This window comes from Pituophis catenifer, unplaced genomic scaffold (assembly GCF_029215685.1).
Source record: "Pituophis catenifer annectens isolate HBS135680 unplaced genomic scaffold, rPitCat1.0.hap2 SCAF_3, whole genome shotgun sequence".
NCBI classification, from domain to species: domain Eukaryota; kingdom Metazoa; phylum Chordata; class Lepidosauria; order Squamata; family Colubridae; genus Pituophis; species Pituophis catenifer.
This window is the reverse complement of record NW_027256883.1, coordinates 211,753,395-211,767,444: the sequence shown is the minus strand read 5'-3', so window position 1 is coordinate 211,767,444 and position 14,050 is coordinate 211,753,395. Positions and strand designations below refer to the sequence as shown.

The window sequence follows — 14,050 nt, the reverse complement described above, 5'->3', positions numbered from 1 at the left end:
GAAGCTCTAATGCTGGGGAAGGGAAGGGAAGGGAAGGGAAGGGAAGGGAAGGGAAGGGAAGGGAAGGGAAGGGAAGAGGAGAGGAGAGGAGAGGAGAGGAGAGGAGAGGAGAGGAGAGGAGAGGAGAGGAGAGGAGAGGAGAGGAGAGGAGAGGAGAGGAGAGGAGAGAAGAGAAGAGAAGAGAAGAGAAGAGAAGAGAAGAGAAGAGAAGAGAAGAGAAGAGAAGAGAAGAGAAGAGAAGAGAAGAGAAGAGAAGAGAATGACCAGCAGCAAGAGGGATGGACTCAGTTACAGTGGTGATGGACACATCATTGGAAGACCTGAAGGACCAGGTTGGGGAAAGAAAATCTATCTGTGTGGTTGCTGATTTGATGGTACATAATCAGTCAATCAGTGTGAAGACCAGGTTTCTCTGAGAAGTCCATAATGTTGGAAAAAATGGAAGGAAGGAGAATGGACGTTGTCTTACCTGAACGTCCCTTTTCTGGGCGCTGCGTACACTATCCAGGAATGGGTTAATGCTTCAGCCTTTGGCAAACAACTGAGTGTTAAAAAATACTAAAAATAAGGACTTCCCCTTTCCCCTCTGCCTAGCCACACCCCCACTCCCATGATTCCCCAGTCTGAGCGAAGGTGTGGCGAAAAGGACTACCAGTGACACGACCAAGATGAATTAATAACCATAACTTTATTAACAACAATATTCAACATGTTCAAACTGAGAAAACGGGGAAAATTCCCACCGGGCAGGAAGCCCAAATGTACGGGCGGGACTGGATAGTGTACGCAGCGCCCAGAAAAGGGACGTTCAGGTAAGACAACGTCCATTTTCCTGTGCGCTGCTCCCACTATCCAGGAATGGGATATACCCAAGCTTAAATCTCCAGGGTGGGGGGCTGACTGCCCGCTGGGTCCATTCCAGTCGCGACCCGCTGGAGCACCCGCGACCGAATGCCGCCTCGGCTGAATTGTAGGTGTCGATCTTGTAGTGCCGGATAAAAGACGACACGGAGGACCAGGTTGCTGCTCTGCAGATGTCGGCAACAGAGGCCTGAGTGGCCCAGGCTGCCGAGGTGGCCGCGCTCCTAGTTGAGTGTGGAAGAATGTTGGCCGGTAGAGGCTTGGAGTTCAGGTCATAAGATAGCTCGATGCAAGCTCTGATCCATCTGCTAACCGTGGGAGCTGAAATCTTCTGGCCCATGGACGCTGGGTTGAAAGAGACCAGGAGGGCTTCTGTGCGACGGAAGGTTGCCGTTCTGCGTATGTACGTCTGGATCGCTCGCCGGACATCAAGGGTGTGCCAGCGCTTCTCCCTGTGGTCCTTTGGTGACGGGCAGAAGTCCGGCAGAATAAGTTCCTGGGCTCGGTGGAACCAGGAGTTCACTTTTGGGATGAAGGTCGGGTCCAGCCGGAGGACCACCGAAGAGGATTTGAAAATGCAGAGGTCTTTACGCACGGACAGTGCTGCTAATTCTGATACTCGCCTTGCTGAGGTGATTGCTAGGAGGAAGGTCACCTTGAGAGTTAGGTGCTTGAGGGTGGCTAAGTCTAGTGGTTCGAAGGGAGGGCCTGTCAGGGCCTGTAGTACTAGAGATAGATCCCAAGATGGGTAACGGTGTACCGTTGGTGGGTGCAAGTTTGTTGCCCCGTGCAGGAACTCCCTGATACGCGGGTGATGTGATAAAGTCCGGTATGGAGCGCAGGAGACGACCGTCGATAGGGCTGCGGTCTGACGCCTTAGGGTCGCTGGGGCCAGCCCCTTGTCTAACCCTGACTGTAGGAACAATAGAATGTCTTGAATCGTGGCCCTGGTGGGATCCACATGGTGTACGGCACTCCAGCTGCAGAAGGCCCTCCAGGAGGCCTCGTAGATACGAGTTGTTGACGGGCGTCTGGCCGCCTGAATAGTGCTGACTACGCTGTCAGGTAGATTGTCCTTCTTTAGGATGACCCGCTCAAGTGCCAGACGGCTAATTGGAGCCACTGAGGCTCTGGGTGGTTGACCTCGCCTTGGCATAGTACAATCTGATGGGGTGGAATCACCCATGGTTGCTCCACCGACAGGGCCACCAGGTCTGCGAACCACGGCCTTCGAGGCCAGTTTGGAGCCACCAGGAGTAGATCGGCCTTCTCTGCCAGTAACTTTCGAATCAGGCGAGGGATCAACGGGACCGGAGGGAAGGCATACAGAAGTCCCGTCGGCCATTTGCAATGGAGGGCGTCGTGGTCCTCTGCTTGTGGTGTCGGGTACCGAGACACGAAACGAGGGAGTTGGGCGTTGGTTGGAGACGCAAATAGGTCCACCCCTGGTTTCCCGAATTTGGAGGTTAGCTTGCTGAAGAGGCGAGGGTGGAGTTGCCACTCTGCCTGGTCTATTGTTGTTCGACTGAGCCAGTCTGCTCTTAGATTGGCCGACCCCGAGATGTGGTCTGCTTTGATCGATAGCAGGTGTTTCTCTGCCCACTCGAATAGGGCCTCTGATTCCAGCATCAGGGAGCGGGATCTCGTGCCTCCCTCTTTGTTTACGTGCGCCTTGGCCGAGATGTTGTCCGTCAGGACCAGCACGTGCCGGCCCTGCAGCGTGGCCTGGAAGTGGCGTAGTGCTAATCTGATCACCCGGAGTTCCAGCAGGTTGATGCTGCTGTGCTGCTCGGCTCTGGACCACTGGCCCTGTGCCACCCCGTTGTGCAGGTGTGCTCCCCACCCCCGCAGGCTCGCATCTGTGGTGAGGATCAATCTGTCCGGGTCTAGGAACTCTGACCCCTTGAGGAGTGCGGTGGAAGTCCACCATCTGAGGGAGAGACGCACCCTGGTGGGGAGTTGAACCTTGTGTTTGGAGTTGGACCTCCCCGAACGTTGGAACGGGAGGAGAAACCACTGGAGGGCCCTCGAATGTTTGCGTGCCCACGGCACGATGCCGAAGCAGGAGACCATCTTTCCCAGTAGGCATGATAGTTGCAGAAGAGAGGCCCTCCTTCCTGACAGAATCTGAAGGGTCAGTTGCTGGAGACTCTGGACCCTGTCCGGGGATAAGAAGACCTGGCCCCTGGCGGAGTCTATCACTGTGCCTAGGTGGAGAATCCGTGTGGACGGTTGAAGGTGACTCTTCTCGAGGTTGATTGTGAAACCGTGGTTTCGAAAAGCTTCGAGGACTAGGTGCGAGTCCCTGGCCGCTTGGTCGTGAGACGATGAGAGTATCAGGATGTCGTCCAAGTAACAGAGAATTCGGACCGGGATGGTTCGAAGCCTGGCTGCCACCACCGCCACTAGCTTGGTGAAAGTGCGGGGAGCCGACGATAGCCCGAAGGGCATGGCACGGTACTGAAAGTGTTGGCCTCCGTATTCGAACCTCAGGTACTGTCTGTGGTCCGGGTGGATAGGGACGTGGAGGTAGGCTTCTCGAAGGTCGACTGACTGGAGGAGGTCCCCCCGTCTCACCCCCATTAGAATAGACTGTAGCGAGTGCATTTTGAACCTGTGATAGTGCACCGACAGGTTCAACTTCTTTAGGTTCAGAATGGCCCTCCATCCTCCCGAGTTCTTGGGGACTAAGAATAGGCTTGAATAGAACCCGGAGCCCTGGTGGGCTGGTGGTACTGACTCTATGGCTCTGATCTCTCGCAGATGCTTTAATTCTTGGGACATTAGAGCTTGTAGCTCGGAGGACTGTGGGGCCGGGCACCACACGAAGCGCTGAGGCGGCAGCCCTGCAAATTCTATTGATAATCCCAATGAGATGGTGCGCCTTACCCACGAGTCCGATGTTGACCGGGCCCATTGGCGGTGAAAGAGATGTAGCCTTCCCCCTATGGGCCCCTCGGTCTTGGAGTCACTTCCCCCTTCTGGCGGGTTTGAAGCCTGCCCCCCGGAAAGGTCTTCTGGAATGTTGGTTCCTGCCCCGGTCTCGGAACTGCTGTCTGTCATGTGGTCTGTCGCCTCCCATATAATTGGAGCGGTGTGGGAAGGACCCCCTGGGTCCTGGGCCAGGCCGAAAGGGCTGTTGGGCTGGATACGGGGAGTACCTCCGCTCTTGGTGGCGGTAGGCCGACGGCAGTACCTTCCTCTTGTCCTTGTCTTCCACGAGGACAGGATCTAGAGCTGCTCCAAAAAGATTTGGTGCCTTGTAGGGAGCTGAGGCCAGCTTCCATTTAGCTTTAAGGTCCGCTTTCCAGGGCCTGAGCCAGAACAGCCTCCTAGTCGTGACGGTGGAGGCTAGGGCCCTTGAGGCGAACTTTGCCGAGTTCAGGGAGGCATCAGAGGCGTACTCGGTGGCCGCAATGATCTTGTTGATATCTTGTTGCAGCCTGGTGTCTTCTGGAGGGAGCTTTTCTTGCATCTGGCGTAGCCAAATGAGGGCCGCTCTATTGAAGAAGGAGGTGGCTGTGGCTGTTTTGATCGCCCAGGCTACCGCCTGGTGTGTTTTACGAAAAGACCACTCCGTCCTCTTCTCCTCCGCTTTGAGCCCGTCCAGTGCCTCAGTGGAAACTGGCGATGGGGATGAGAGTGCTGCGACCGGTTGGTCCACTGTCGGGAGAAGTAGCAGATCCTCTAGCTCCGGGGCTGAGCAGTAGAGCTTCTTGTCCAGGCTGCTTGGTGTAGTTTGAGAAGCTGGTTGCCCCCAGGCGTTTTGGATAACTTCAGAGAACAGCTGTGGACAGGGAATGCTGTCCTTTTCCTGTTTGGATGGCTTGAAGAGGGCATCGTGGGGCCCCACTGCAGGAGGTGGGGCTGGGTTCACGTCCCCTGGCACCCCCAGGTTAGTTGTGAGTCGAGCCTTGTGCAGGAGCGATCTAAACAGTGCTGGCCGGAAGAGCCCAGTGAAAGCGGGAGTGTCTGGGTTTAGGCCTTCGTCCTCCGAGAACTCGATGTCCTCTGGGGCGCCCTCTGCTTGATCTGAATCCTCAGACGAGGACTCCCGTGCTAGGGGCCCAGGTGTCTTGTTCTGGACTCGATGAGGATGAGACCCCTGGGCCTGTGCTGGTGGCATCGCCTGTTGCCAGCTGGCGGCTAAGAAGGATGAGAGGGCTGTGGAGAACATGGCTTGAAAATCCATTTGTGGTGGCGGGGCCCCCTGTGTTTCAGCGCCCGGTGCCGGGCTGCGTGATGAGGCTGCAGGTGAGAAAGGTGTTGCCTCATTCCGGGCCGGGGCGGGAGTTCCGTCCCTCTGAGGCCCCTTCTCTGAAAGGACTGGGGTCGCCGGGGTCTGCATCAAGTCAGTCCAGGTGGCCATCGCTGAGTCTGACTCCCTAGGCGTGGGCGGAGCAGTGCTTTCTGGTCCTGGCCCCCTGCCAGGTGACATAGCCAGCGTCTTTTGGGCCTTGGCGCACTGCCTCTCGAGCGCCTGATGGCGTCTTTGAGCGTCCTTGTCTTGGAAGGTCAGCCCCGTCCCCGATTTGGACCTGTGGCTGGGCGCATCAGATCTCTTTCGGGCGCTCTTTTTGGATGATTTTGCCCCCTTGCGGGGTGGGCTCAATTCCAGGTCCGGGTCTGATGAGAAGGGGGAGTCAGCCATGATGACTGTAGGAAGCTTTGATCACTCTGCCCCGCAAGGTGAGATAAGTGCAGCTGAGAGCCCGAAGGTCTCACCAGCTAACTCTTATAACAACAGGCACCGCACTTGAGGAAGGCTGGGCTGAGCCTCTAAGGGGTGATGTAGAATTTAAGCCCCAAGATGGCGGCCCGCGTGGTCTTCAAAATGGCGGGCGCCACGTGGTGTGGGGCGGGTGCCTGTTGAAGGCGACGGACTTATGCTGGAGGCCCGAGGGTCCAGCCAGCTGCCGTGCCCTAATGCCGCTTGAATTTGATCCTTCGCTGCCCCGTGGGAGGTTTCTGTAGCCTAGCGGCGGCTGGCAGGGCTAGCCGGGCGAACCACGGCTGCACGCTGCTTTCCGGAGCGATCGGCTTGGATCCTAGCCGATCGCTCTCCTCCTCGCCCCACGTGGCCGCTGCCGGGGCTTCGAGCGCTTTTGAAAGTGGCGCCGGCTGCAGCGATCAAGGGAGGAGCGTTGCGTGGGCGGCTCGGCTTTCCGAGCCCGACGCCCAGCTGATCAGCGCTTTCCGGAGCGATCGGCTTGGATCCTAGCCGATCGCTCTCCTCCTCGCCCCACGCGGCAGCTGCTGGGGCTTCGAGCACTTTGAAAGTGGCGCCGGCTGCAGTGATCGAAGGAGAAGCGCTGCGTGGGCGGCTCGGCTTTCCGAGTCCGGCGCCCAGCTGATCAGCGCTGCCGCTGAAGCGGCGATAGAAAAAAAGAGCAAGGAAGGCAGAAAACAAAATAACACCGGGGAAAGGAAATAATCAAAAATAAAGTAAAGTCCTATGCGCCCCTGAGGTAGGGGATGAGAGAGAGAAATAAAGAAAACCAGGAGACAAATACCTTTAAAAAAAGCAGGAGCTCCCAAGGAACACGTCAGCGTTTGCCAAGCAACTGAGCGAAGACTGGGGAATCATGGGAGTGGGGGTGTGGCTAGGCAGAGGGGAAAGGGGAAGTCCTTATTTTTAGTATTTTTTAACACTCAGTTGTTTGCCAAAGGCTGAAGCATTAACCCATTCCTGGATAGTGGGAGCAGCGCACAGGAAAAGAAGGTGATAGGAGCAAGGTGGATGGACTTGGTTCCAGTGGAGATGAGGGCATCATTGGAAGACCAGGTTGGGGGCAGGTCCTTCTGGAGAAAACTTATGTCTGTCAACAGTGACTTTATGGGCCAAAATCAATCAATCAACTTGAGGTCAGAGTTCCTTTGAAAGGTCCATCATGCTGGGAAAGGTGGAAGGGAAGAGAAGAAGAGGACGGCCAGAAGCAAGGGCAATGAAATCAGTAAGGGTGTGAAGGACACACCATTGGGAGACTTGAAGAACCAATGGGTGGACTTGGGGGTGGATCCTGCTGAAGAAAACCTAAGTATGTGGACATTAAGAGTCAACATCCCTAATCCTGATAAAGATAGAAGGGAAGAAGAAGAAGACAACTCAACAGCAAGGTGGATGGAGTCGGTTACTGAGGTGGTGAAGTTGTTCTTTGAATATCTGAAGGACCAAGTTGGGGATAAATTGTCATATAGGAAATAAGTCCATGTGGTCATTATGCGGCGACAAGGATTTGATGACCCATAATCAATTGTAAAAATTTAAGAAATGTTTGAGCATCTAGTTATAGTTAAGAAATGCTTAAATTAATCCCCAAGGTGCTTTTTCAAAAGACAACTGGGCTTTCCTTGAAGAGGTTTCACGTCTCATCCCCGAAGCTTCTTCAGTTCTGGATGAATGGTGGAGGATGGAGGGATTTATATTCCTTGCAGTCATCTGGTCATTAACATTCTTTCTGAGAGCCACTGAGGCCACTTCAAAGTTTAGCTGTGCCCTCAGAATCACCTGAATTGTGCAAATGGGTGTGGAACCTTCTTGGAACTGCTGAAAGGACCATGTTGTAGACAGGAGAAAGGTGGTGTTGTATCTTCTGTTGAGAGAGGGTTGTTCAATTTCAACACAATGGCCTCTTTGACCCCTCTTCCAAACCAATCTTCAAGGAAAAATCCCAAGAAAGTCCAGTTGCCTTTTGAAAAAGCACTTTGGGGACAACCACCAGCTAGATGATGAAGAATCTCCATAGACATTTAGCTATGCTGGCCTAGTGGTGAAATCACTTGCCTCCCATTCGGAAGGTTGAGAGTTCAATCCTAGATAGCAGCAGATGTTTCTCTATCAGGATGCAAAGGAAAGACATCTGCTGTGAACTCCATGTAGGCATCAGGAAGGGCAGCCGGCCAGTAAATGCTAACTCCATCCAATCCCCCCGACTTTCCCCCAAATAAAGGGTATTACAGAATCATAAAAAGGAGGTTGATCCCTCACCTGGCGGCCCTTGGATTAGAGTGAAGGACTTTTTCAGTGCCTCCTGGATGGCCCACTGTTGACTTGGATTGAGTCTACGGCTAATGCCCGGAATGTCAAAATTCCATCTGCTCAAAATATTGGAAGGTCTTGCCCCTGCAAGTAGAAAAACCAATTAAAAGATACAATGTAGCAAACTCATTATTCACTGAGGATCAGGTGGTATATATGTTACCAGCAGTGTGTGAAATACGGCATTTTATAAGAAGCCTTCGAAACCTATAGAATGCCAAAAATGGGATGCCAAAATATGAAAGGCTTAATATTTCGCACATTTCCTAGGCATTCTATGCAATGCCAAGAGGCAAACCAGCAAAGTATAAATACTGCTAAAATGCCATTCTAGCCTTCTTTGTTGCAACAAGTAGGTCAATACTGATGTTTTTTTCTCGTTTGCTTTAATAAGAAAGCCCTGTACTTTATTTTGCATTTCATCTTTCATTTTCAGATAAATCTTTTCAATGAAGGATTGGGTTAGGGGTAACGGCAACCCAACCCTCACTCTAACCCTAAACCTAACCCTAACCTTCACTCTTATCTTAACCCTAACTCTAACCCTCACTCTAACCCCTAACCCTAATTCTAACCCTAACCCTAACCCTCACTCTAACCCTACTCACTGTAACCCCTAACCCTAACCCCTACCCCTCACTCAAACACTAACCACTAACCCTAACCTTCCCTCTTATCTTAACTCTAACCCTAACCCTAATTCTAACCCTAAACCCTAAACTCTAACCCTACTCACTCTAACCCCTAACCTAACTCTAATTCTAACCCTAAACCTAACTCTAATCCTAACCCTCACTCTAACCCTATTCACACTAACTCTTAACCCTTATTCTAATCTTAACCCTAACTCTAACCACTAATCCTAACCTTCACTCTTATCTTAACTCTAACCCTAACCCTCACTCTAACCCCTAACCCTAACCACTAACCCTAACCTTCACTCTTATCTTAACTCTAATCCTAATCCTCATTCTAACCCTAAACCTAACTCTAAGACTTAACCCTCAACCGAACTCTAGGCTCTAACTTAACCCTAATTCTAACCCTAAACCTAACTCTAACCCTAACCCTCACTCTAATCCTACTCACTCTAACCCTTAACCCTCACTCTAATCCTAACCTTCACTCTTATCTTAACCCTAACCCCTACCCCTCACTCTAACACTAACCACTAACCCTAACCTTCACTCTTATCTTAACTCTAACCCTAACCCTAATTCTAACCCTAAACCCTAAACTCTAACCCTACTCACTCTAACCCCTAACCTAACTCTAATTCTAACCCTAAACCTAACTCTAATCCTAACCCTCACTCTAACCCTATTCACACTAACTCTTAACCCTTATTCTAATCTTAACCCTAACTCTAACCACTAATCCTAACCTTCACTCTTATCTTAACTCTAACCCTACCCCTCACTCTAACACTAACCCTAACCACTAACCCTAACCTTCACTCTTATCTTAACTCTAATCCTAATCCTCATTCTAACCCTAAACCTAACTCTAAGACCTAACCCTCAACCGAACTCTAGGCTCTAACTTAACCCTAATTCTAACCCTAAACCTAACTCTAACCCTAACCCTCACTCTAACCCTACTCACTCTAACCCTTAACCCTCACTCTAATCTTAACCCTAACTCTAACCACTAACCCTCGTTTTAATTCCTAACCCTAACCCTCCCTCTAACCCTAATCCTCATTCTAACCCTAACCCTAACTCTAAACCCTAACCCTCATTCTAACCCTAACCCTAACCCTCCCTTTAACCTTAACCCTAACCTAATCTCGAACCTTATCCCAACCCCTAACCCTTTTCATGGCTCTTTTTGTACTTTGTTGAAACAGTTCTTGCCATTCTGCATGATGTCTATCTTAAGATATTTAAATTTAATAGCTGAAGCAGTGGGGTTGTTTAATGAGCCAGAACACAAAGTTATAATTGATTGATTGGCGAGGGCGGGCTCCTGTGTGAGGCAATCTGTGCTGTGATTGGATGCTGTGGGTGTGGAGGGGGAGGTTCCCTTTTTCCCGCCTTTTTCTTCTGTGTGCCACCTGTGTCATTTACCTCATGACGTAGTCATGTGCCTGACTAGCTAGTTTACTGTGTATATATATAGTTGTAAAATATATTAATTTATATAAAACTACATGTTTTAGTATCAGCGTCTCTGACTCCATTTGGACACCTGCTGCTCAATTCTCGACAGTCTAGGTATTATATACAATGTCTAGGGAAAGTATAATAGCATATTAAAATAACACAGACATTTCACACTTTGCATAAAAAGTCACACATTCTATAGATTTCCTGGGCATTAAATACAATACCAGCTTTTCATATATTGCCGGTAACGTACATTTAAGATATTATATTATTGTTCATTCGTCACATAGTCAGCCAGATGTTTATCCTGGGTTTAGCCTTTTTGTCTAATAAAGGAGAATATTGGAAGCTCAGGGTTGAATTGAGGGGTCCTTGGTACTCCCTGAGCTGGTTTGTTTCCTAGCAGACGTTTCATGACCCAACTAGGTAACATCATCAGTGCTAGAAGAGAGAGGGGTTTGGAGAGAGAAGGAGATAGAGAAGGGTAGAGGGAGAAGGAAGAGGAGGAGGAGGACTATGCGGTCCTTGATGCTGTCTGAGCTGGATTGTTTTCTTTCAGACATTTCATTACCCAACTAGGTAACATCATCAGTGCTAGAAGGGAGTGGGGTTTGCAGAGAGGAGGGAGGGAGGGAGGGAGGGAGGGAGGAGGAGGAGGAGGAGGAGGAGGAGAAGAAGAAGAAGAAGAAGAAGAAGAAGAAGAAGAAGAAGAAGAAGAAGAAGAAGAAGAAGAAGAAGAAGAAGAAGAAGAAGAAGAAGAAGAAGAAGAAGAAGAAGAAGAAGAAGAAGAAGAAGAAGAAGAAGAAGAAGAAGAATGTTCTTGGTGCTCTCTGAGTTTAATTGTTTTCTTTCAGACATTTCATTACCTAAACTAGGTAACATCATCAGTGCTAGAAGGGAGTGGGGTGTGAGGAGGAGGAGGAAAAGACTGTGGGGTCCTTGGTGCTCTCTTGAGCTTGCTTGTTTCCTTTCAGACGTTTCATTATTCAACTAGGTAACATCATCAGTGTTAGCCACTTTTTGTCCGCCTATCAAGTCCTTCCCAAGGACCTGGAATAGGCAGATGTGACTGCATGATGGTGCTAGAGGATGTCAGCTGTTCCGAGCAAAGCTGCCTATTGCAATTGACTGATGTGGATTTTCTCAATGCCGATGATGTTCCAGTGGTGCTCCGGCTGTTTTGGGATTGAACCCAAGGTGCCTATTTCTATTGGTCCTATCTTTGCTTTCTTTTGCCACAATTCTTCTATTTCTATTTGCAGGTGTTCGTGTTTTGTGATATCCTCCAGCTCCTTCACTTCTGTTCTGCTGTCTCCAGGTAGTGACCTTATTTATCTACAATTGTTAATGAGCCTCCAAAGCCTGATGGGAAAAATACTGAACAGGACCAAAGAGTTGTCTTATCACTTTGTTCTAGAAGATGCTACTGACAAACTGCCCTGATCCCATTAAAGCAGCAACAGACCAATACAGGTAGTCCTTGACTTACAACAGTTCGTTTAGTGACCATTCAAAGTTACAACAGCACTGAAAAAATGACTTATGATCATTTTTCACGCTGATGACCGTTGCAGCATCTCCATGGTGATTTACATTTGGATGCTTGTGCCAGGGTCACGTGAACCCCTTTTGCGACCTTTTGACAAGCAAAGTCAATGGGGAAGCCAGATTCACATAACAACCGTGTTACTAATTTAACAACTGCCATGATTCACTTAACAAATGAGGCAAAGAAAATTGTAAAATGGGACAAAACTCACTTAACGAACTTCTCACTTATCAACATACATTTTGGGCTCAATTGTGGTCATAAGACAAGAACTACCTGTATTTGAGTTTTTACTGGTCAACTAGGAATCATATTTTTTTTAAAAAAAGAACAGCTTGTGGGAGAAGAATACACAATTTCACACTGCTCATCTCTGTTTCAAAGCCGAAGAGCCAGCGCTGTCCAAAGACGTCTCCATGATCATGTGGTCAGCATGACTAAACGCTAAAAGCGCACGGAACACTGTTACTTTCCTACCAAAGGTGGTCCCTATTTTTTATACTTGCATTTTTTACGTGCTTTTGAACTGCAAGGTTGGCAGAAGCTGGGACAAGTAACGGGAGCTCACCCCGTTACGTGGCACTAGGGATTCGAACCGCTGAACTGCCGACCTTTTGATCGACAAACTCAGCATCTTAGCCACTGAGCCACTACGTCCCTGGTACGACCCTAATGGAGCCTAATCATTATGGTCGTAGGTTGGGATGGTCATAAAGCAGATCCTCACATGATCAGGCTCAATTTTACAACCCTTGCTGAAACAATCAGTAAATGAATCACTGTGGTCATTAAGTAAACACTTAAGTTGCTAAGCAAACTCTTTATTTGCTTTGGGTTGGTTTTTTTTTTTCCCCAAAAACAACAAGTAACAGCAGCTTTCTGCAAAAACAGTAAATCAAAGTTGCATGACTACAAGATGTTGAAAATGATAGGATAGGATAGGATAGGATAGGATAGGATAGGATAGGATAGAATAGAATAGAATAGAATAGAATAGAATAGAATAGAATAGAATAGAATAGAATAGAATAGAACAGAATAGATTAACAGAGTTGGAAGGGACCTTGGAGGTCTTCTAGTCCAACCCTCTGCTTAGGCACCACTTCAGACAAATGGTTATCCAATCTCTTCTTAAAAACTTCCAGTGTTGCAGCATTTACAACTTCTGGTGGCAAATCGTTCCACTGATTCATTGTTCTAACAGTCAGGAAATTTCTCCTTAGTTCTAGGTTGCTTCTCTCCTTGATTATTTTCCACCCATTGCTTCTTGTCCTACCCCCAGGTGATCATGAGGGCCAGTTGCTGACAGCCCAACATTTGGTAATGTGACCACCAGGAGGAAGGAGTGGCATCAGAACTGGGTGGTAAATATCTGGGAGAGAGAGAGGTCAATCATAACTTCAAATGGTTGCTAATCAGCCCTACCTGTACTATTTTCACTGCTAGGCTATGCAAGTTTGTTCTACAGACAGTCCTCAACTTACAACCATTCATTTAGTGACCATTCGAAGTTACAGTGGCACTGAAAAAAGGGACTGATGACTGTTTTTCACACTTATAACTGTTGCAGCATCGACACAGTCATGTGATCAACATTTGGACGCTTGGCAACTGCCATGTACTTAAGACTGTCCTACTGTCCCGGGCTCATGTAATCCTCATTTGTAAACTTCTCAGCTGGCTTCCGATAAGCAAAATCAATGGAAGCAAAAATCACTTAACGACTGAATGGTTCATTTAACAACTGCAGTAATTTACTTAGCAACAGTGTCAAAAATAAAGCGCACAAAATGAGGCCAAACTGATTTTTAAAAACTGCCTTGCTTTTAACAACAGACATTTGGGGCTCAATTGTGGTTTTAAGTTGAAGACTACCCGGTACTTACTTTGGACTGGAATAGGTTGACCCAGTGCTATCCTCTGAGCAAGTCCCGAGGCATGCTCCAGGCTCCAAACTGCTTTTTCTTTCCGGCTGTGAAGAAAAAGAAAAGATAAGTAAGCAAAGAAGAAAGAAACACCAAACAGATAAGAAAAAAAAAACTTCAGCAAGGTTTTCAAACATTCTTGCTGTGAATTGTCCGTATTTGTTTTAGGTTGACGTATTCATGATTAGTCAAACCATCCTTTTGCTGGGATATGTTATGGAAAAAATAAGTCAGAAAAAGAGAAAGGACAAAAACAGAACCCAAATGCTTTGGTGCAATGCAGACTTACACTGTGGGGTCCTTGGTGCAATTGAGTTTGCTTGGTTTCCTGCAGACGTTTCATTACCAAACTAGGTAACATCATCAGAACTAGAAGGGGGTGGGGGTTTGTGAAGGCAAAGGTGGCAGAAGGTAGAGGAGGAGGTAGAGGAAGAGGACTGTGCCCTCTAAGCTTTCTTCTTTTCTTGCAGACTTTTCACTACCAAGCTAGGTAATAACATCAGCGTAAAAGGGAGAGGAGTTTGCGGAAAGGAGCAGGAGGAGGGGGATGGGAGCAGGAGGAGGACAA

At 48.8% G+C, this 14,050-nt stretch overlaps 1 protein-coding gene across 1 annotated transcript in view; it reads right to left on the bottom strand.

The window, feature by feature from the left end:
• HELZ2 (helicase with zinc finger 2) overlaps window positions 1–14,050 on the bottom strand; it is a 65,390-nt gene that overhangs the window by 14,030 nt on the left and 37,310 nt on the right. The window contains exons 10-11 of the mRNA XM_070941835.1: window positions 13,444–13,529; window positions 7,850–7,984 (exon numbers count right to left, since the gene is read on the bottom strand). Coding sequence (XP_070797936.1) covers window positions 7,850–7,984; window positions 13,444–13,529 — 221 coding nt within the window. The remainder of the gene's footprint in view (window positions 1–7,849; window positions 7,985–13,443; window positions 13,530–14,050) is intronic.